Here is a 24,235-nt window from a genome sequence, read left to right as displayed (position 1 = left end):
GGGAGGGAAACCCACCACCCACTGCCTTGAATTCCCCAAATCCTTGTTCCCAGTCCCTGCTCTGGCCCTGAGCAGGAGATCTGCTCTGGTATCCCTTTCCCTGGGGACACTTCCCCACCCTCTCCCCACTTTTCCGCCTTTGGAAATCAGCACTTTGGAGCCGCATCCCACTGTTTTCTCCTTCTCCTCCCTACTATTATCATTATCCCCCTGCACCTCCTTTTCCTGGGCTCTGGGACGCCCCTGCATGGCTATTCCCTGTTCTCCAACCTTGGACACCCCTTTCTCTGACTCCAGGATACTCCTGCCCCCCTTTTCCTGCCCATCTTGCCTCTCCCAGCCCCTGGATCCCCCTTTTCTTTGACACCAGGGACCCTCAGGCCCCCATTCCCAGACATCCCACATAACCTCACCCCCACATTCCCCTTCTTTGACTCCACGGACACCCTGACCCCCCTTTCCCACCCATCTGTTATACACCAATAACTGAGAAATGGAATAAATATTATTCCCCCATTGTTCTCCTGTCATAAACATCCTATCCAAGAATTTTCTGTCAGCAGTTTGACCCAAAGACAGAATTCTCTTACAAACAAACACCCTGCCAAAGCCTTTCCCCAAGCTTCCTGCAAGTCATGGCATCAAATTCAGCCAAACTTCTTGCCTGCTGAGAACTCACACAAGCATCCTCTTGTTGTAATGACTTAGCTAAAACTATATCCTGCTTTTAAGAAATTTGCAAGCTACCTGTAAAAAACAGTGTCTAAGTATTTTTGCAGTCTATAAAAACTCCCAAAGAACACCTTGGAATTTCGGTGCGTAGGGTGTGTGGAGAATGGAGAGAGAGAACCACAGCCAAGAACCTCTCCCACCTCCTCCCTGCCTCACCCATCTCACCTTCTTACCCTCCTTCTTCCCCACCCACGCTGCTTGCCTGCCTGCCCCTGCAGACTGAGGAGAAAGCTGAGCTCTGCCTTGCTCCCTGCGTCAGTTCTGCTCCTGCTAACCCAGCCCTGGCCCTGTTCAGCCTGGGGTGGCTGCGCCGCTGCTGCCCGTGAGCGACAGCTCCGCGGAGCCTGAGAGCTCTGCAGAGAGCGAGGAGCAGCCCTGCTGCACAAGGGAGAGCAGCACAGACTGAGCATCACATCTGCACTGCAAGAGCTGCATTCCACACCTCTGCCTGCAGGAACAGAGACAACATCGCTTCTCACACACACACACACACACACACACACACACACACACACACTTGGCAGAAAAAGTTGGTTTTGGTGGTAAAATTTTCTCTTTGCTTCTAAAAAGTACTCTTAGAGTTTTTCTAACTGTTCTTATTTCCCTCTCTCTCTGCATTTTTAAAGAATTTTTAATTAATAATAAATGCCATTTTTTTAATTAAGAGGTAATATAGATTGAGTTTTAATATTGTTGGGAGAAACATTTTGAACCCAAGCTATGTCTGCAATATTTAAGCAGACTGTAACACCATCCTGTCTCTCCCAAACTCCACACTCCCTATTCCTTTACCCTGCCACGCCCTGGACTTCACTTTTCTGGTCACAGACACAACCTGCAGCTCCCAGCCACCTTTCCCCACCTCTAGTCTTGCTTTTTCTTGACCTTGGGACCTTCCTGATCCCTCATTTCCAGGAACTGGGATGCCCCTTCACCCCCTTATCCTGCACCAATACCCTCCTGTATCTCCTTTCCTCACCATCCCACCCACTCCAGCCCCTACACCCCTCTTTTACTTAACTCTGGGACCCTCACCCTTGCTTTTCCAGACCACACACCCTGCCCTGTTTGGAACACTGGGGGACAATTTTAACCCTTTTCCCAGCTTTCTGGGTGTCCCTACGTCAAGACCCCCTTTCTTCAACATTGGGGACCCCTGGACTCCCCATCCCACTCCTCCAACCCCCTACACCCCCTTTCCTTGGCCCTGCTTCCCCCTGAAATCACTTTCCCCAGCACCGTGTCCCCCCTGCACCTACAAGAGTCAGCCCAAAACAGCAAGACTCAGCCAAAGAAATCCCTCAAAAGAATTCCCCCTCTCTGGGTCTCTTCACTTTGGGGTTTCGGGGGGCTCCACTGTCCAGGCTGCTGGGGGCACCCCCGTGCACTGGGAGGCCCCCTCCCCAACCTGTCAATGAAGGGCCTGACACCAGGCACACCAACCCACCTAAGGGGGTCCGCACATCCCCCCACCCACCAAGGATCTCTGCCGGGACCCGACACTGGGACACCCAAAAACACCTCTAAGGAACCCCCAATATCCCCCAAAGGGCATTCCCAGCTCAGCTATTGGGTCTCTCAACCATGCCCTCAAACACTAACCAAGCCCCCAGAGCTCCACCAGGCTATTCGGGGCTCGGCTCGGGGGTCCCGCAGCACTTTGTCGGGGCCCTTTGCCGTCCCTGTGTGCAGCTCCGGCCCTGCCCCGCGGCAGCCCCAGCGCGGGCTCCAAGGAGCGGCACATCCTGGTGCCCTTGGGGGCTTTGTCCGGGCCCATCCCGGCTCTCCTGTTCCATGGCACAGCCCTTATGGCCCTTGGCGGGGCAGCGGGGGCACTGTGAAGTTTGGGGGCCCCTTCTCTTTCCCACCCTGTTCTCCCGCTCACCCGAGACGACTTCGGGTGCAGATGGAACCCTGGAAAAGGAAGAGGAAAAGGAGGAGCATGGCTGTCCCCTCCTCTTCTCCCGGCGGTGTTCCAGGTTCGGCCCCGCTCCCCCCCCCCCCCATTCGCAGAGCGCGCCCAGCGGGGCGGACACAGCAGGATTGGGAGCACTTGCTGGCGCCGTGCTGAGGGAGAACAGGTCTACCCGCTGGACGGGGGACAACAGGTCTACCCGCCGGATTGAGGGAGAACAGGTCTACCCGCCGTGCTGAGGGAGAACAGGTCTACCCGGTGGACGGGGGACAACAGGTCTACCCGCCCGGCTGAGGGACAACAGGTCTACCCGCCGCGCTGGGAGACAAAACATCTTCCCGCCCGTCCTAATTCACGTGGGTCCCCCGGCAGCTCAGACAGGGTGGAACCCCGACCCCCAAATTGAAAACACCAGAGAAGGGGAACTTGTGGGACGGATTTTTTGGCTTAATCTACATATTTGGGAGTGGGTTTTGGCTGAATCTTGATGCTTTGCAGTTTTGATATTTCTGAGGGGTTTTTTTTTGCCTGAATCTCAGTGTTTTGCAGCTTTTTATGGACACCAGATGCCTGGTGACTTGTAGGGGTGGGGAGCAGAGGGGCGATAGCTGAGCTGGGAGACCCCCTGCAGCCTGGAGAGGGGGCAGTGTGGAAAAGGGGGAGCCCCAGGACCCCCAGGACCCTGAAATAGTGGCCTGGAGAAAGGGGAGCCTGCACAGGGGGACCCCTGTGTATTCAGGTGTGATGAGATGCCATTATTTTTGGTCCATGTCTGGCCTTGCCACCTGCCAAGTTATGGAAAACAACAACTTATAACTTAGACTTCGGCCTTGAAGGAGAAACATCTTGTGTACACTGAGACAGGTTTGTAACTTGAATTTTGAATAATGTCTGGTTTAACCCTGGAATAGACATGAACCCTCCCTGGAACAACTGGTCAAGGAATTTGAAAGTAATTTCAATGAACTAATTTTCCAGCAAAAATACACAATTTTAAAGGCAATTCTCTCAGAATATCTCTCGTTATATGGTTTAGATGGCCTTGAACTGACTGAAAATTGCACTGAGCTTTACTTACATCTGAAAAGAATTAGCAAATAAGGAAAATAATGTCACTACACGTGTAGGGGTTGACAAAATGTGTAGATAAAAAAAATAAGTCATTCAAAATAAAGTATTTGAAGAGGCTGGTGGGGAAAAAAATAGTGACTGAATAGACTGAATAAAAAGTACTTAGGGAACAGAACAAAAATGCAAAAAAGAAATAGTATTTTTTTTGTCAGTCCAAAAAGGTTTTTTCTGGGTGTTGTATTACTCTGAATGCTGATGTGCAAGTTAAAATAATATATATTTATATTAATATTGTAAAATACTATAATAAATCATATAATAATACAGAAAAAATAATTTATAAAATTGACTTTTTGACTGCTAAGATCAATTTAAAAATACTTTGGTATTTATACAGGTATTGAAAACATAGACACCAATATTTAACAAAAAACGTGGTGCCCCAAATTTATCTGGGAAATGAATATTCCTTAACTCTCCTTGAGATCTTTGGGACAAGTCCCAGCAAAACCTGGAGTCCCTCAGCTCAGCAGTTTGATCTCCCTTGGTACTTCACTGCTTTGGTCACCAAGCCCAGGGCTGAGGGCAGAGCAGCACCAGAGGAGCAGAAAGTCCCACGTTTGCCCAGGAAACCAACACATGGACTTGCCAATAATGCAACATAAATCTCCCATTTTCTATCAGCTTTTAGAATCAAAAAGCTTTGCATGGGGAAGTTTTGTCGGGACCTGGATTGTAACAGAACTTTTTAAATTTAATTTTTTTCAATATTGATGTGGGACTGGGGGAATAACTTGGAGCAGCCAGTGATATCCACACCCTCAGCTGGTCACATTTTCCTGGGATAGAAAGAACTTTTCAGACTCCAAGTCTAAAATTACAGTTCATGCATCAGCTTTTACCCACTGAGGTTTCTTTCTCCTGGTTGTAAGGAGAGTGTGACTGGGTGTGCAGCTTGAGAATTGATTAATCCTAATTAATATTAACACCCTGGATCTTCTCATGGTTGGAACAACCTGGGAGAGAACACACATATTTTTTAGTTTCTTCCTGTCACACAGAAGTAAAACTGTGGAACTCAGTACCCCAATTATCCTTTTCAATTGGCACATTACAGGTATGAGACACCATCCCTGTCTTGGTTTGAGAGGAAAAACCAAAATGTTTACCCACAAGTGGGGGAGGGGGTGTCTTCCACAATAATCACGCCACTCTTTATCAAATTTAAAGAAAAAGAACTTTAATACAAGAAGGCTAACTAATCTTAACTGATATATATATATATATATATATATGTGTGTGTGTGTGTGTGTGTAAACAGACCAGAGCAAACCGCTTCCCCAACACCACAATAGGAAAAAAACAACAAAAACCCCCAAAACCAACAGGTTTCCTCCTAGGGAAAAATTTTGGCAGTATCAGGGTCACAGCCCGGCTGGCAGCAGGGTGAGTTCCCAGATGAACTCTGTGTCTCTTGTCCCAAATGAAGAAGGAAAACTGGAAGCGACAAACCGCTGTGTGTCCTGGAAAAGCAGCTGCAAGTTCTCTCTCCCAGGTCGCTGCCCCAGCTGGGGCGGGCAGGCCGTGATGCTGCAAACAGCGGTGAGACCAGAGCAGAGGCCGGGACCCCAGATGCAGGAACCAGGAGAACAGCTGTGGCGAGGAGAAAAAAAACAAATCATCTCACAAAGAACAGCAGCAGCGAGCAGCCAGGAGCAGTCTGGGGCAGCCACAGAAGCCAGGAGATGGCTTCTCCTCTACCCAGCACACACACCGCTCCTGCGTTCCACTGAGCTAAGAATGGTAAAAATGTCCCCAAAACCAAAAGAGACAACCTGTCCCCAGCCAAGGGATCAGCAGTAACTACTTCTTTTTGTTAACTACTGGCACGGGCAGTTAGTGACAGGGTGAGAATTTACATAATAATTCCAAAATGTGGAGGGACACTTTTTAATGCCACACTTTTCAGTATTTTCAGCTGGGGTGAGGGACTGTAGCAGCTGTAATAGGATATAATTATAATAATATTGTCAACTACTATAATAAATAATACAATAATTCTGATCAATTAATGTGTCAAATTGACTTTTTGAGTGCTCAGAGCACTTAAAAAAATAATTTGGTGTTTATACAGGTATTGAAAACATTGACTCTAATGTCTCACTAAACCAGCCTTAAGCCAGCCCTAAAACTAGTCTTAAAACCAGCCCTAAACCAGCTCCTACCATGTACTAAAACCAGTCCTAAACCAGCCCTTAAACCAGCCCTCGCCCAGCACTAAAGCAGAAATAAGTGAGCCCTAAAACTAGCCCTAAATCACCTCTAATACCAGCCCTAAAATCCAGACTTAAAAGCAGTCCTAAAACAGTCCCAAAACAGCTCTAAATTAGCTCTAAACCCAGCTCTAAACCAAGGCCTTAAAACCAGCCTTAACCCAGCTATAAACTAGCTCTAAGCCAGTTCTAAACCAGCCCTAAACTGGCAGGGGGATGGAGTTGGATCCATGTCCAGAGGAGGAGTTGGGTTTTTAACTAACTCCTCAAGCTCAATTCACAGAATCACAGGATTGTTTGGGTTGGAAGGGCCCTTAAAGCTCATCCCTCTCCAAGCCCTGCCGTGGGCAGTGTCAAAGGTTCACCTAGGTGGGCCTTAATTTGAGGTTTTTGAAGTTCAGCCTAGGCCTGGGGCTGTCAGCTGATCTGGGCTGGGCTAAGCCGACAGCTGGCTCCTCCCAGCCAATAGTGTTTTATTCCATACCATATTATGACATCCTTTTCCAGGGAAGTAGGATCAGTGTGTGGGAGTGGTTTGGGCAGTCACCCCACAGCATTCCTGCCGAGAGGACACACACATGGTGCAGTCCCAGGAGAGATGGGGAGGACCAGGCCCAGCACCGGCCCAGCAGTTGTTTTGGGAAGTAAAATGTTTGATGTGGGTTCTTCTCTCTCTGCTCGGGTCTGGTTTTCTGCGGACTGAGTCTTTTAAGAGACTTTGGGGTTAGAATAGTGGACTTTGTGTGTGTACTAGGAAGTAAGGAACTGTTCCTTGTTGCTCTTAATTTGTGTGAGCATTTGTGCTCTCTCCTAGTTGTCTCTTTCTGTCTGTAAAATATATGTAGTTTTAGTATAAACGTGGTTTGAAGGTTTTTTCCTTCCCCTCTCTTTTCCTCCCTTTCCTTGGTGTTGGGGTGGGAGGCTCTGACTGTGTACTTGAAGGGTTGGCATTTTGCCAGCTCAAACCAAGACAGGCAGGGACACCTTCCACTAGCCCAGGTTATTGGCATGTTTTCCTCTTTCCAAGCAGTGAAGGATTTACAGTATTTCCAAATCAAACCTCTGACTCTCCAAAATCTTGGCTTTGACTCTCCAGAAAGTGCCCAAAAGCAGCAGAACTGACTGCAGGGTGTGACCCTTCCCCTGATACCTAAGAATTTAATGTAATTTTAGAAGGTGTTAGACTCATATAGTCTCTGCTACGTTGCTCTGATCTGAAGTCTGAATATTAAAGTGCCTTTCTCACCAGCTGTCAGGCCTTGTCAAGGCCGAGCTGTTTTGAACAGGACACTTACAAGATAACAGAAGACAAACAACAGGAGAAGGCCCAACTGTCCCCCCATGACGAAGGGGGTAGATTGGCAGAACTTTTGGGTGGGCATAAAAGAAAAATGAGAATTCTGCTTGACTGTTAAAAGTGGGTATATAAACCCTGTAACTTCCTGACCAGAGGGTCAAACCCCCTGGGTTTGAACGTGGAAGCTTCTTCTAATAAAACCCTGTATCTTTCTCCATTAACCTGTCTTCAGTGTGTCTCTTTTCACAGGGATACACAAGTAGAACTAAACCCAACAAACCCCTTCCCCCACCCCTCCCTCCTTCCCAGCTGTGCCTCCTCCCCCCTCAGCTGTGCAGGGAGCTGGGAATGGGGGTCCCACTCAGTTGTTGGTGGTGCTGCTGCTCAGGGAGAGGGGTTGGAGTCCTTGTCCTGCTCCCCGTGTGGGGTCCCTGTGGTTTTGGGATTATCCACTTTTATCCTGTTTCCTGCTGCTGAAAGAAACTGGGGCAATTTCCTGATTTTTTTCCGCTTCTTTTTTTCCTCCGGTTTTGGATACATGAGAAAAACCTCATTGTACCTCTATAAACAGGTACTGCTGGGGGGTTCCGGGGCCGGCCCCAAACTGGGCTTAACACCCAAAAAGACAAAGAAAAAGGAGGGGACAAGGTTGGGAATTTGTGGTTCTTTCATGGAATGGTGTAATTGTGTCAAATCTTGGGAAAATGTGAGTTTAGGGGGTGGAAAATGACACAGGGGGGAGGAGAGAAGAAAAGTCAAAATAAAGATCAAATAAAATTCAATCAAACCCCAGACTCATCCCTTCCCAGTGGGAGTGGGGTCATCCCTGTGATCCAGGTCAGAACTCCTGTCAGTGAATCAAAGAGGACAAGGATTGGGTCAAACCCAACAGCAAAAGCCATTTCAAGTCCCTCCCAACCCATATTTTGAGGAAGAAACACCCATTGGCACCTGTCTCTTGCTAACCTGCTTGTGACTGCAGAGCTCCAGCCCCTGACATGCTTCTACCTCACCTAAAGAACCTCAATTAAAAGCTTTTTGAATCAATTTAAGGAATTTCCCCCTGTTTTCCTCCTGTTTGGCCCAAGCATTGACCCCTCAGGTGTTTCTGCATTCCCAGTGAGCCCCTTGCCCTGGCTGTGCTCAGCCCCATTTCCCCAGGCACAGGGGAGGCTGCAAAATGTAGAAATAAGTTATTAAAAACAGATAAGAGGCCTGGCTGGTGCCATTTTTGGGGCCAGACTCTCCTCAGTCACGGTGTGAGAGGGTGTCCAAGGTCAGTGTCGCTCTCAGGACTTGTCATGGCCAGGGAAACAGTTTGTGCCAATCTGAGGCATCCTGGGGATGGACCTTCTGCAGCCAAGAAATGTCACAGGGAGTGTATTTTGGTAGAAAAATGCTTATTTCAGGCTCTAGGAAGACGTTTGGATCTGTTACCTTTGGGGTTCATTTGCTTCTCCATCCCTGTGTTGAGGTTTCCAAACTCATGAGGAAAGTTGGGTTTGGTGGCATCTAAAATGAGATCTGGGCTTTAAAAGAGCAGGGAAAGGCTGGAAAACCTCCAGAATTGATACAAGTCTGGATTTTAGGTCTGGTATTAGAGCTCATTTAGGGCTAGTTTTAGGGCTCACTTATTTCTGGTTTAGTGCTGGGCGAGGGCTGGCTTAAGGGCTGGTTTAGGACTGGTTTTAGTACATGTTAAGAGCTGTTTTGGGGCTAGTTTTAAGACTAGTTTTAGGGCTGGTTTAGGGCTGGTTTACTGAGACATTAGAGTCAATGTTTTCAATACCTGTATAAACACCAAATTATTTTTTTAAGTGCTCTGAGCACTCAAAAAGTCAATTTGACACATGAATTTATCAGAATTATTATATTCTTTATTATGGTATTTTACAATGTTATTATAATTATATCTTATTACAGCTGCTACAGTCCCTCACCCCAGTTGAAAGCACTGAAAATTGTGGCATTAAAAACTGTCCATCCACATTTTAGGATGGTGTCTCAGACCTGGAATGTACCAATGGAAAAGGATAATTTAGGGACTGAGTTCTACAGTTTTATTTCTGTTTGACAGGAAGAAAACTAAAAAATATGTGTGTTCTGTCCCAGGTAGCTCCAACCATGAGAAGATCTAGGGTGTAAATATTAATTAGGATTAATCGATTCTCCAGCTGCACACCCAGTCACACTCTCCTTACAAGCAGGAGAAAGAAACCTCAGTGGGTAAAAGCTGATGCATGAACTGTAATTTTAGACTTGGAGTCTGAAAAGTTCTTTCTATCCCAGAAAATGTGACCAGCTGAGGGTGTGGATATCACTGGCTGCTCCAAGTTATTCCCCCAGCCCCACATTAGTATTGAAAAGAATTAAATTTAAAAAGTTCTGTTACAATCCAGGTCCCAACAAAACTTCCCCATGCAAAGCTTTTGGATTCTCAAAGCTGATAGAAAATGGGAGATTTATGTTGCATTATTGGCAAGTCCATGTGTTGGTTTCCTGGGCAAACGTGGGACTTTCTGCTCCTCTGGTGCTGCTCTGCCCTCAGCCCTGGGCTTGGTGACCAAAGCAGTGAAGTACCAAGAGAGATCAAACTGGTGAGCTGAGGGACTCCAGGTTTTGCTGGGACTTGTCCCAAAGATCTCAAGGAGAGTTAAGGAATATTCATTTCCCAGATAAATTTGGGGCACCACATTTTCTAGTAAATATTGGTGTCAATGTTTTCAATACCTGTATAAATACCAAAGTATTTTTAAATTGCTCTCAACAGTCAAAAAGTCAATTTTATAAATTATTTTTTCTGTATTATTATATGATTTATTATAGCATTTTACAATATTACTATAAATATATATTATAATTTGCACATCAGCATTCAGAGTAATACAACACCCAGAAAAAACCTTTTTGCATTGACAAAAAATATTATTTCTTTTTTGCATTTTATTTTCTGTTCCCTAAGTAATTTTTATTCAGTCTATTCAGTCACTATTTTTTTCCCCACCAGACTCTTGAAACATTTTATTTGGAAGGACTTATTTTCTTTTATTCACTGTTTTTGTCACCCCCTACATGTTTAATGACATTATTTTCCTTATTTGCTAATTCTTTTCAGATGTAAGTAAAGCTCAGTGCAATTTTCAGTCAGTTCAAGGCCGCCTAAACCATATAATGAGAGCTATTCTGAGGGAATTGCCTTTAAAATTGTGTATTTTTGCTGGAAAATTAGTTCATTGTTAATTACTTTCAAATTCCTTGACCAGTTGTTCCAGGGAGGGTTCATGTGGATTCCAGGCTGAAACTAAATATCGTTTAAAATTCAAGTTACAAACCTGTCTCAGTGTACACAAGATGTTTCTCCTTAAAGGCCAAATTCTAAGTTATAAGTTGTTGTTTTCCATAACTTGGCAGGTGGCAAGGCCAGACACAGACCAAAAATAATGGCTTCTCATCACACCTGAATACACAGGGCTCCCCTTTCTCCAGGCTGCTATTTCAGGGTCCTGGGGGTCCTGGGGCTCCCCCTTTTCCACACTGCCCCCTCTCCAGGCTGCAGGGGGTCTCCTATCGCCCCTCTGCTCCCCATCCCTACAAGTCACCAGGCATCTGGTGTCCTTAAAAAGCTGCAAAACACTGAGATGCAGGTAACAAAAAACCCCTCACAAATATCCAAACTGCAAAGCATCAAGATTCAGCCAAAACCCACTTCCAAATATGCAGATTAAGCTAAAAAATCTGTCCCAGAAGTTCCCTTCCTCTGGTCTTTCAATTTGGTGTTCGGGGTTCCACCCTGTCTGAGCTGCCGGGGGACACACGTGTATTAGGACAGGCGAGAAGATGTTCTGTCTCCCAGCCCGGCGGGTAGACGTGTTGTCCGTCAGCACGGCGCCAGCCAGTGCTCCCAATCCTGCTGTGTCCGCCCTGCTGGGCGCGCCCTGCGAATGAGGAAGGGGGAGGGACGGGGGGCGGGGCCGAGCCTGGAACACCCCCGGGAGAAGAGGAGGGGACAGCCAGGCTCCTCCTTTTCCTCTTCCTTTTCCAGGGTTCCATCTGCACCCGAAGTCGTCTCGGGTGAGCGGGAGAACAGGGTGGAAAAGGGAAGGGGCCCCAAACTCCACAGTGCCCCCGCTGCCCCACCAAGGGCCGTGCGGGCTGTGCCAGGGAACACGAGAGCCGGGATGGGCCCGGACAAAGCCTCCAAGGGCACCAGGATGTGCCGCTCCTTGGAGCCCGCGCTGGGGCTGCCACGGGGCGGGACCGGAGCTGCACACAGGGACGGCAAAGGGCCCCGACAAAGTGCTGCGGGACCCCCGAGCCGAGCCCCGAATAGCCTGGGGGGGCTCTGGGGATTTGGTTTGTGTTCGGGGGGATGGTTGAGAGACCCCAAAGCTGAGCTGGGAATGCCCCTTGGGGGATATTGGGGGTCCCTGGGAGGTGTTTTGGGTGTCCCAGTGTCGGGTTCCGGCGAAGCCCCTTGGTGGTGGGGGGATGTGGGGACCCCCTTGGTGGGGTTGGTGTGCCTGGGTCAGGCCCTTCATTGACAGGTTGGGGAGGGGGCCTGCCAGTGCACGGGGGACCCCCAGCAGCCCGGACAGGGGAGCCCCCCCAAACCCCAACGTGGAGAGACCCAGAGAGGGGGAATTCCTGAAAGGGATTTTTTTGGCTGAGTCTTGGTGTTTTGTGCTGAATCTTTTGGGTGCAGGAGGGACACAGTGCTGGGGAAGGGGATTTCAGGGTAAAGCAGGGCCAAGGAAAGGAGTATAGGGGGTTGGAGGAGTGGGATGGGGAGTCCAGGAGTCCCCAATGTTGAAGAAAGGGGGTCATGAGGTAGGGACACCCAGAATAGCTGGGAAAAGGGTTAAAATTGTCCCCCAATGTTCCAAACAGGGCAGAGTTTGTGGTCTGGAAATGCAAGAGTGGAGGTCCCAGAGTTAAGAAAAAGAGGGGTGTGGGGGCTGGAGTAGGTGGGATGGCCAGGAAAGGGGGTGCAGGAGGGTATTGGTGCAGGATAAGGGGGTGCAGGGGCATCCCAGTGCCTGGAAATGAGGGATCAGGAGGGTCCCAAGGTCAAGAAAAAGCCGGACTAGAGGTGGGAAGAGGTGGTTGGGGGCTGCAGGTTGTGTCTGTGACCAGAAAAGTGAAGTCCAGGGGTTGGCAGGGTAAAGGAATAGGGAGTGTGGAGTTTGGAAGAGACAGGATGGTGTTACAATCTGCTTAAATATTGCAGACATAGCTTGGATTCAAACTGTTTTTCCAAACAATATTAAAACTCAATCTATATTACCTCTTAATTAAAAAAATGGCATTTATTATTAATTAAAAATTGTTTAAAATTGCAGAGAGACAGGGAAATAAGAACAGTTAGAAAAATTCTAAGAGTACTTTTTAGAAGCAAGGAAAAAAGTTTACCACCAAAACCAACTTTTTCTTCCAAGTTTGTTTGTGTGTGTGTGCGTGTGAGAAGCGATGTCTCTGTTCCTGCAGGCAGAGGTGTGGAATGCAGCTCTTGCAGTGCAGATGTGATGCTCAGTCTGTGCTGCTCTCCCTTGTGCAGCAGGGCTGCTCCTCGCTCTCTGCAGAGCTCTCAGGCTCCGCGGAGCTGTCGCTCACGGGCAGCAGCGGCGCAGCCACCCCAGGCTGAACAGGGCCAGGGCTGGGTTAGCAGGAGCAGAACTGACGCAGGGAGCAAGGCAGAGCTCAGCTTTCTCCTCAGTCTGCAGGGGCAGGCAGGCAAGCAGCGTGGGTGGGGAAGAAGGAGAGTGAGAAGGTGAGATGGGTGAGGCAGGGAGGAGGTGGGAGAGGTTCTTGGCTGTGGTTCTCTCTCTCCATTCTCCACACACCCTACGCACCGAAATTCCAAGGTGTTCTTTGGGAGCTTTTATAGAGCCCAAGAAACCTTAGACACAGTTTTTTACAGGTAGCTTGCAAATTTCTTAAAAGCAGGATATAGTTTTACTAAGTCATTACAACAAGAGGATGCTCGTGTGAGTTGTGATCAGGCAAGAAGTTTGGGTGAATTTGCTGCCATGACTTGCAGGAAGCTTGGTGAAAGGCTTTGGCAGGGTGTTTGTTTGTAAGAGAATTCTGTCTTTTTGTCGAACTGCTGAGAGAATGTTCTTGGATAGGATGTTTATGACAGGGGAATAATGGGAGAATAATATTTATTCCATTTCTCAGTTATTGGTGTATAACAGATGGGTGGGAAAGGGGGGTCAGGGTGTCCTTGGAGTCAAAGTAGGGGAATGTTGGGGTGAGGTGACCTGGGATGGCTGGGAATGGGGGCCTGAGGGTCCCTAGTGTCAAAGAAAAGGGGGATCCAGAGGCTGAGACAGGCAGGATGGGCAGGAAAAGGGGGTAGGAGGATCCTGGAGTCAGAGAAAGGAGTGTCCGAGGTTGGAGAACAGGGAATAGCCACGCAGGGGCGTCCCAGAGCCCAGGAAAAGGAGGTGCAGGGGGATAATGATAATAGTGGGGAGGAGAAGGAGAAAACAATGCAATGGGGCTCCAAAGTGCTGATATCCAAAGGTAGAAAAGTGGGGAGAGGGTGGGGAAGTGTCCCCAGGGAAAGGGATACCAAAGCAGATCTGCTGGTCAGGGCCAGAGCAGGGACTGGGAACAAGGATTCTGGGAATTCAGGGCAGTGGAATGGGGGTTTACCACCCCAGGCTGCCCATAGTGTGCTTCCCAGAGCCCAGTCACTCCCACTATGAGTGCAGCTGTTCCCACTGTATCTCAGTTGCCCAGAACAGAAATCCTAGTTGGCCCAGTATGACCCTAGTCTGTCCCACCATGGTCTCAGTGACGCCCAGTATTGCCCAGTATAGACCCAACCATTTGACTGGCTCCCAGTTGCCCCATATGCAGTTTCAGTTTTCTGCTAGCATAGTCCCAGTAACTCCCTCTGTGGTCCCAGTCACCCCCAGTATGGTTCCAGTGACTTCAGTCTCTGCCAGTATGGTGTCAGGATGATCCCAGTTGCCCCCAGTCTCTGCCAGAAGGAGCTCAAATCTCCTGTATCACATGGAGGCCCCACCCAGAGGAGGGTCCCTCCAAGTTCTGTGGCTGCAGGAAGAGCCACAAGGAGCCAAGGGCCCCCCAGAGCCACCCCAGGCAGTAGAAGGTGGTCCTACAAGGCCTCCTGCTGCCCCTTTTGTCCTCCAGCTTGGGCCCAGCTCCTCCTAGTGTTATCCCAGTTGCCTTCAACATGGTCCCACTTGCTTCCAGTTTCAGCCCAGTCTCATGCCATTAGCTCCAAGTGTGCTCCCAGATATTTTCTAGTCATTGCCGGTATGATCTGAGTCACTCCCAGATAGTCTCATTATGATCCCAGTATGACTCCAGTGCTCCCACTATTACCCCAGTTCCCCCCACATGCTTTCAGTTGCTCCCTTTTACCCCTACTATGGTTCCACTCACTCCCAGTATATCCCAGTGGAGGGGTGGCTTTATATGTTAGAGAGTCTCTTGACTCTGTTGAACTTGAGGTCAGCAGTGAGAAGGTTGAGTGTCTGTGGGCCAGAATCAGGGGGAAGGGCAACAGGGCTGACATCCTTGTGGGTGTCTGTTACAGGCCACCCAACCAGGATGATGAAAGAGATGAATTATTCTCCAAGCTGCGGGGAGATGTCTCAAAATCTCCAGCCCTTGTTCTTGTGGGTGACTTGAACCTGCCAGATATCTGCTGGGAGCTCAACACAGCAGAGAAGAGGCAGTCTGGGAGATTCCTGGAGTATATAGAGGATAATTTCCTGCTTCAGCTGGTAAATGAACCTACCAGGGGTGGGGCCTCTCTAGACCTGCTGTTTATAGAGAGGGGCTGGTGGGAGATGTAGTGGTCAGAGGCTGTCTGGGTACAGCGACCATGAAGTAACAGAATTTTCAGTGCTCAGGGATATGAGGAGAACCAGCAATAAAACCTCTTTGCTGGACATCCAGAGGGCAGATTTCAGCCTTGTCAGAAGACTGGACCAGAGCATACCTGGGAAACAACCCTCAAAAACAAGGGGGGCCAGGAGGGATGGATGTGCTTTAAGAAGGAAGTCTTGAGTGCACAGGAATAGCCTGTCCTGGTGTGCCAAAATGGAAGCCAATGGGGAAGACATCCAGCTTAGTTTTACAGGGAGATTCTGAAGGAAATCAGTGATAAAAAGGGAGCTGACTGAGTGTGGAAAAAAAGGGCTGGCTATTTAGGAAGAGTTTAGGAACATAGTTAGGTCCTGTAGGAAGAAAATGAGAGACAAAAGTGTAATTTGAAGTCAGTTTGGCTACTTCTGTTAGGGATGACAAAAAGTGCTTCTATAAATATGTTAATAGGAAAAGGAGGGACAAGGAAAACCTCCATTCTTTGTTGGACTTGGGGGAGAACATTTTTACCAGAGATAAGGGGAAGGCTGAGGTTCTTAACACCTACTTTTCCTCAGTTTTCACCAGTAAGACAGGTGGCCTGAGGACAACTGGCCTCCTGAGCTGGTAGAAAAGAGACAGGGAGCTGACTAGTCCCGCTGTGTTCCAGGAGGAAATAGTGACTTAGTGAGGCACCTGAATCCTCACAAGTCTGTGGGGCCAGACGGGATCCATCCTGGGGAGATGAGGGAGCTGCTGGAAGAGCTTGCCAAGCCACTCTCCATCATCTCCCAACAGTCCTGGCTCTCTGGGGATGTCCTAGAGAATTGGAAGTTGGACATTGTCACCCCAATCCATAAAAAGTGCTGCAAGGCTGACCCTGGCAACTCCAAGCCTGTCAGCCTGACCTCGGTGCCTGTCAGGGTTATGGAGCAGATCATCCTGAGTGCAATCACACAGCACCTAAAGGATGGGCAAGGGCTCAGACCCAGCCAGCATGGGTTTTTTCGGGGCAGGTCCTGTCTGATCAACCTGATCTCTTTTTATGATCAGGTGACCCACCTGATGGATGAGGGGAAGGCTGTGGATGTGTCTATCTGGACTTCAGCAAGGCCTTTGACACTGTCTCCCATAATATACTCCTGGAAAAGCTGGTAGCCCATGGCCTGGACAGGTGTACCCTCTGCTGGGTCAGGAGCTGGCTGGAGGGCCAGGCCCAGAGTGTGCTGGTGAACGGGACTGTGTCCAGCTGGCGGCCGGTCACCAGTGGTGTCCCCCAGGGGTCTGTGTTGGGCCCAGTCCTGTTTAACATCTTCATTGATGATTTAGATGAGGGGATTGAGTCCATCATCAGTAAATTTGCTGATGACACCAAGTTGGGAGGGAGTGTCGAGCTGCTGGAAGGCAGGAGGGCTCTGCAGAGGGACCTGGATGGACTTGAGGGATGGGCTGATTCCAATGGGATGAAGTTCAACAAGGCCAAATGCAGGTCCTGCCCTTTGGCCACACCAACCCCTGCAGGGCTCCAGGCTGGGCACAGAGTGGCTGCAGAGCAGCCAGGCAGAGGGACCTGGGGGGACTGATTGACAGGAAGCTCAACAGGAGCCAACAGTGTGCCCAGGGTGTCAAGAAGGCCAATGGGATCCTGGCCTGGATCCAAACTAGCGTGGCCAGCAGGCCCAGGGCAGTGACCCTTCCCCTGGACTCTGCCTTGGGGAGGCCACACCTTGAGTGTTGTGTTCAGTTCTGGGCCCCTCAGTTCAGGAAAGATATTGAGAGGCTGGAGCAGGTCCAGAGAAGAGCAAGGAGGCTGGAGAAGGGACTGGAGCACAAGTGCTGTGGGGAGAGGCTGAGGGAGCTGGAGGTGTTTAGCCTGGAGAAGAGGAGGCTCAGAGGTGTTTTCATCACGCTCTAAAAGTACCTGAAAGGAGATTGTAGACAGGTGGGGATTGGTCTCTTTTCCAAGACACTCAGCAATAGGACAAGAGGGCAGGGGCTCAAGCTCTGCCAGGGCAAGTTTTAGGTTGAATATCAGGAAGAAGTTCTTCACAGAGAGAGTGCTCAGGCATTGGAATGGCCTGCCCAGGGAGGGGGTGGATTCTCCAACCCTGGAGGTATTTAAGGTAAGACTGGACGTGGCACTGAGTGCCATGATCTGGTAATCAAATTGGGGTTGGATTAAGGGTTGGACTTGATGATCTGGGAGGTCTCTTCCAACCCAACTGAATCTGTGATTCTATGAGAACAGAGCAGGGATGGTGGCAAGGCCCTCTCTTGTCACAGGCAGAGCACAGGCCCAAGGGGAAGAGCAAATGAGACAGAAGCTCCACCTCCATTTCTTTTATACTTCTTGATGCTTCCTGATGATGTCAGATGATATGAAATACCTCTTTGGTTGCTCAAGTCAGGTGATGCTTGTCCCTTCCAATCTGTGTCACATCCTCTGGGCCTGATAAATTGAGGCCTGGCTGAAGCTAAAGCTAAAACTACCACACCCCATTACATTCTATTCTCAAGCTCCATTTCTATGATGGTTCGGGATAGATTTTACACACTGAGAAATGACTTAACAAAATTCCAGGGATCTTGCTTTCAACTGGTCACGTTCTGGGACTGAGAGGATCTCCTCAAATAATATTTTGGGTGTCACTGGAGTCCTCGGGGTGCTGGAACCCATGGAGGATCTGCAGCTTTGTCCCAGCTGGGTCATCAATAATTGTCACCAAAAGTAATCAGGAAGGAATGAGACCCTCCAAGCCCCGCTTTGGAGTGTCTTTGACTCAGACACTCCTTTATTCTGGGCAGAGACAGGGAGAGAATCTTTCCAGCTCCATACAAGCCCTTCCAAGAGTTCTCACATATTTATACATTTTGGCAAACAAAGAAATTGCATTTTTCCTTCTAAGATATACAATTCTCTTCATTAATTGGTATTCTATTCTTTATTGGCTGTTTTAGTCAACATTCTTTGGTGCTTTTATCATTCTGTCTCAGGCAAAGTCTCCAACTCTCAGGCTGAAATGTCTTTGATAGTCTCCTCTGTATCTTCTGGTTGCTCCAACATGGCTTTGAGGGACCATAAATTTAAGATCCCAGATGTCCAATCTTCAGCTCCCTCAGGCTTCTCTTTCCTGCAGCCCATCAGAGCCAGTCCAGGGAAACTCAAAGCTTTGGTGCTTTAAAGACCAGACTGATGAGAGTCTGTGAGAAGTAACGCAGTCAACGATTGCCACTAATTAAATATTTAGGAAAGTTGTATAATTTGCAGCACTGCAAGTCACTGGGAAGTGGGTTGTGGGGGCTGAGATGGGATGTGAAAGAACCAATGGCCAACTGGAAGAAGATCTGGGTAGTCTGAGAAAGTTGGGAAGGACATTGAGGAGACTTGAGGGGCCCTGGGAGGGCTGGGGGCAATTGGAAAAAAGCTTCAGGAGATCTGAGGGGTGTTGGAGGGGGGTTGGTGGTTCCTAGTGGGGCTGAGAGGGACTTTGAGGGGTGCTGGAAGGGCTGGGCAAGGACTGGAAGGAGGTTCCACATGACCCTGCGTGGGATGGTGTGACCGGGAGAAGGTTTGGTGAAGGTCATGGGGGGTCTGTGGGAGGATTTAGGAGTCCTTCCCCCCTGGCCCTGCCTGGAGCTGCCGCCGGACGCTCCCCAAGACGCTGCCAGGGGTCGGGGCTCCATGTCAGGGGTTTGTCCTCCTGGGCTGGGGCTTCTCCCTGTGCCACAAAGGCAGGGGGTCACTGGGAGTCACGTTTCACCCCCTCCCCTGCTGTCCCTCTGCCCCCAGCCTGCTGCTCCCAGTGTTCCCAGTAAAGCATTCCAGTTCTCCCCAGTCCCGGTCACTGGGGCTGGCTAGGGGGATCAGCCAGAGAAGGCCCCGAATCATTTTCCAGCCAATCAGAGCGCGCGGCGCTGATGACTCTGCAGTTGCCTGGCAGACCCGCAGCGCCCCCCGCTCCCCACCCCAAACAGACCCGCGCCCCCCCCCCCTCGCCCCCAGCGCCCCCCGGAATGGCAATTTTTTGGCGGGGGGAGGTGGGGGCGCCGAGGCCGGCCCCCCCGCGCTGTCCCAGCCGTGGTGGCTGCGGCGGGGGCCGAGTGCGGGCGGGAGTGGATAAGAGCCCAGCCCTGCCCCATCCCGAGCTGCCCCAGCTCCATCCCTGCTCCTCCCGCGGGGAGCGGCGGGGCTGGGGGCAAGGGGGGCCTGGAGGGGGTGGTGCTGGGCCTGGAGGGAGGAGAAGAAGAGCTGGAGTGGGCGGGACTGAGGGGGCGGAGAAGCAGCAGGAGAGGAGGGACAGAGCAGGGGGAGGAGCCGGGACAGGGGACACAGAGAGGACAAAGCAGCACGTGGTGGGCGCTCGTCGGAAGGTCGGTGTGGGGCGGGGGGGCGAGAGCGGTTTTGGGGCCCCTCGGGTGATCCGGGACGGAACCCCGGGACCTGCGGAGTGGGGAGAGCAGAGAGGGGCGATAGCGGAGCTGGGGAAGCCCCGGAATGCTGGAATCGGGGGCGGGAGTACAGAGGGAGTCCCGGGCCCCTTAAACGGGGGTTCCGGAGAGGGAGAAGCCCCGGCAGTGTGGAGAGGAGGGGGGAGCAGCAATGCAAGGGGGAGGTGGGACCCCCAAGAGCCTGGAGAAGGCGAGAGCCGAGAGAGGAAGGAGCCGTGGGATTCCCGGGATCCCCGGCAGCCCGGAGAGAGTGGGACGGGATCCACAATACAAGTAGGACCCCCAGCAGTGCAGACAGGAGTACCCCAATAAGCCCACCGTGGAGAATTCAGAGAAGAGGAACTGCTGGGAGGGTTGTTTTGGGATGAATTTTGGTGTTTTGGAGGTATTTAGGGACACAAGATTAGAGGCGGCGGAGACGGAGGGCAGGACTCGGGACGGCTGCGGGGAGAGGTGAGGGGAGAGCGGCAAGTTTGGGGGGTTATGGGGGACTCAGGATGGGTTTGGGGACCCACATTATGCACCCACCCCCTACCCTTCCCTGGGACCCACCGGTGCCGTGTTGGCCGTGAGAGTGAAGGTGGAGAAGCCGGGTAAGCCCCTCCCCCATCCCGGGACTGCCATCGGGTCCGTCAGGTCCATCCCACATCCTCCCCCACCCCCTCCACTCACGAAAAAAACCCCAAACCCATCTTGACATCCTGAAACCCCACACTTAAAACAACAGGGTTCCCCAAATCACCTCTTGGACCTACCAGAGCCCCTCAAAATGCCCCAGAGTCCCTCTCCCAACCCCCCAAGACTCCCCCAGAGTCCTCCAAAACTCCCCAGACCCCCCTAAACACCGCACAGAACCTCTCAGAGAGACCAGAAACACACAAGAGAACCTCTCAGAGTACCCCCAAACTTTCATCCAGACCTTGCAAACTACCCCGAGACCACCCACTCATCCCCCACACCTTCCCAAATTCCATCACCTTCCCTCCAAACCCCCTTCCAGACCACCCCAAATGTGCCCAGGACCCCCAAACGACACCAGAACCCCCCAGGCCTTTTCCAGATATTCTCAGACCAGTCCAGGACCTCCCTAAATTCCCGTCCAGGTGCTGAAAACTACCCCAGGATTCCCCTAAATGACTTCCAGACCTTCCAAACAACACAGAACCCTCCAATTGTTTCGAGACCAGCCCAGATACTCCCAAACCCTTCCCATAAACCCTCGTCCCTGACCCCTCCAAACCTCCTTGAAGGGACAGTTAAAACAGAGAGAACTGAAGCTAAGGGAGACATGTGGACAGCCCGAAAAAGCAGGAAAATCAGATTAATTTGATGGGATTTTTACCTAGAAGCTGAAAGGAGGAAATTGGGGACGATGCTCTTGGAAAAAGGAACGGTGTGAGCGAGTGAGGGGCGACCACAGTGTGGGGAACAAAGGGAGTCACCTCCAGAGGGGGCTTTGCTTGTGGAGCATCCCTGGATGCTGGAAAATCCTGGGATCTTCCCATGCCTCGAAATGGAGGCGCCTGGCACAGATCCCCTAAAACCCCAAACCATCAAGATTGGGCAAAACCCTCCAAAATATGCAGATTAAGGCCAAATAAAATCAAAGCACCAAGATTCACTTCCAAAAAAACCCTCCCAGAAATTTGCTCCCTGTGTTCTCTGTGCTTTGCGTTCTGGGGATCCTCCCTGTCCAGGCTGTTGGGGGTGCCTTGTGTTTTGGGGTCCCTTCTCTGGGGTTCTGCCTTTTTCAGGCTGCTGGAGCTCCCAGGAATTTCAGGAGTCCCCCACTCTGTGATCTGAACCCACTGAGTTTCTTTCACTCCCCCCTCTCCATGATCCCTCCAAGGAATGCTGAGGGTCCCAAGGGTCCTTTCTGCCCTGACTCTCTTCTCAGGGTTCTCAGGGACCCCCCTGGATCCCCAAATGGACAGCCCAGAGAGGGGGCACCCTCAGGACCCACAGCATCCTGGAGAGGTGGGGCCCTTGGGAACCAGCACCCCCAGCACAGAGTCAGGAGAGGAGGGACTGCAGGGACCCAAATCCCCTCTGGGGTCCCTATTTGGGGGTTGAATCTTGGTGTTTTGGTCTGAATGCTGGGGGTGCAGGGGGGACACAGAGCTGGGGCAGGGGGTTTTCAGGGGGTCACGTGGCCAAAGAAACGGGTGTAATTACTTAGAGAAGTGGGATGGGAAGCCCACGGGTCCCCTGTGCCCAGGGAAGGGGGTTCAGGGGTCCTCGATGTTAAGGAAAGGTGGGTCATGATGTAGGAAAACCCAGAATGGCCAGAATAGAGGGGTTCAAGGTGTTCCCCAGTGTTCCAAAAAGGATCTGTGGTCTGGGAAATGCAGGAATGGGGGCACTGGGGGTCTCAGAGTGAAGGCAAAGGGGGTGTGCGACTGGAAGTGGTGGGATATCCCAGAAAGGGGGTACAAGGGGATGTTGGTGTAGGATAAGGGGAGCAGGGACATCCCAGTGCCTTAGAATGGATGATCAGGATGGGCCCAAGGTAAGGAAGGTTAGGACTAGGAGTGGGGAGAGGTGGTTTGGGGGTGGAGGTGGTCCCTGTGCCCAGAATAAGGAGGTTGAGGATATGGGAGAGGAAAGGCAAAGGGATTGTGAAGTCTGGGAAAGGCAGGATGAGAGAGAAAAGGAGGGTAGGGTGGTCCTGGAGTCAAAGAAAGGGGGATGTGAAGGCTGGGAAGCCAGGAATGGCCGGGCAGGGGGTTGTGGGGCCCTGGTAGCCTGGATAGGGCGGGGACCCTGGAGAGGGAGGACCCCCAATACACAGGAGACCCCCAGCAGCCCAGACAGGGAGGACACTCAGAATGCCAAAAGGAGGAGGTCAGAGAGGAGAAGCTCCTGGAAGGGTTTTCTTGAGCTAAATCTTAGTGTTTTGAAGGTTTTTATGGACACAAGATGCCCAGTGACTTTTAGAGAGCGACTTGGGAAACCCAACCCAAGACACTCACAGCTTGTTTTCCCTAAAAACCAGGATTTATCCTTCTGAAGGTGTGTCGGAATGGAGGAGGAGGCTGCGAGGAAGAGGAAGATGCCCCGGGCCTTCCAGGCAGGTGAGCAAGAAGTCAGTGCCCTTTTGCCCTCTCTTGTGCTGCATCTTCCAGCCCAGCATGGCCCCAGCTGCAGGACAACCCCGCTGCCGACGCCGTCCTGCCGGGGTCAGGTTTGGGGGGATGTCCTTGGCATTCCCTGTGGGCCGGAGGCAAATGCCCTGAGTGTCCTTGTTCCTTCCTGCCCCAGGCCCCGAGCTGAGCATTGGGAGCACGGAGGACAAATCCCCCCAGCAGAACCTGGTGGCAGAGGCCACTTTGAACAGCTCCACAGAGCAGGAAGTCACTGAGGAGAAAAAGCCACGGAGATCCCGCAGGAGGAGAAGCTCTCAACCGAGTTTTGGGTCCTCCAATCAGGATAGAGCCACCCAGTGTGGGAAAGATGGCTGGAGCTTCAACGAGAGCTCTGACCTTGGAGTGCAGCAACAGCTTCAGAGCAGGGAGAAGCGCTACAAGTGCTTGGCATGTGGGAAGGGATTCAGCTGGAGCTCCCACCTAATTTGCCACCAGCACATCCACACTGGGGAATCGCCCTACACATGTAGGGAATGTGGGAAGGGCTTCAGTCACAGCTCCCACCTGATCAGCCACCAGATGATCCACACTGGGGAATGTCCCTATGAGTGTTCCCAGTGTGGGAAGAGGTGTCGGACCAGGTCAGATCTCCTCGTGCATCAGCGCACACACACAGGGGAGAGGCCCTTCTGCTGCACCGACTGCGGGAAGAGATTCAGCCAGAGCTCCAACCTCATCAGGCACCCACAGGAGGCGCCACACCGGTGAGAGGCCTCACAAATGTGGGGACTGTGGGAAGAGCTTCATCCATAACTCTGAGCTCATCATCCACCAGATGACCCACACTGGGGAAAGGCCCTTTGAATGTTCCGAGTGTGGGAAGAGGTTTCAGACCAGCTCAATTCTCCTCAAACATCAGCGCACACACAGGGAGGAGAGGCCCTTCTGCTGCACCAACTGCGGGAAGAGATTCAAACATAACTCCGTCCTCATCACCCACCGGCGTATCCACACTCGGGAGAGGCCTTATGACTGTCACGCGTGTGGGAAGAGCTTCACCAGCAGCTCTGCATTGACCAAACACCAACGGACCCACCAGTGAGGGAAGCCCCACGAGTGCCCTGGCTGTGGGAAGAGCTTCATCTGCTGCTCCATCTCTATCACCCACATTCCTTGTGAGCCACATTTGGAAGACCCCTGGCTCGTTGTCTCCACATCCTCCTGGATCTCTGTGGGCACTTGAATTAACACAGGGGGAGGAACATCCATGGTGTCATGGGTTTAGTTAGGCCGAGATTTAGGCTGTAGTTTTTAGAGCAAGGCCTTGGACAATCAGCTGACTCCTACTGGCCAACTCTATTGCATCCCTTATTCTGACATCATCTCAGATAGAAGAAGAGAGGGAGGAGGGATTTTCCTTCTTGTTCTTGCTGGATGATCAAGGAGTTTGTTGGCATTGCAGAGCTCCTGGAGGCAGACCAAGATACAGGGGAAGTTGAAATTTACTTCCTGTTTGTTCTTGCTACCTTTTATTCTTAGTCTGTAGTTTGTATTTGATTGGTTTCTATTT

The 24,235-nt window shown here is 50.9% G+C and overlaps 1 protein-coding gene across 1 annotated transcript in view; it reads left to right on the top strand.

Annotated features, from left to right (window-relative positions):
• The window catches only part of LOC139684133 (zinc finger protein 208-like), a 143,654-nt gene extending 120,221 nt beyond the window's left edge, over positions 1-23,433 (top strand). Inside the window, 1 exon segment of the mRNA XM_071579729.1 lies at positions 23,088-23,433. Within this exon segment, the coding sequence (XP_071435830.1) occupies positions 23,088-23,433 (346 nt within the window).
• The last annotated feature ends 802 nt before the right edge of the window (positions 23,434-24,235 follow it).

The sequence above is a fragment of the Pithys albifrons genome, chromosome 32 (assembly GCF_047495875.1).
Source record: "Pithys albifrons albifrons isolate INPA30051 chromosome 32, PitAlb_v1, whole genome shotgun sequence".
NCBI lineage: Eukaryota > Metazoa > Chordata > Aves > Passeriformes > Thamnophilidae > Pithys > Pithys albifrons.
This window is presented reverse-complemented; position numbering and strand designations above follow the sequence as displayed.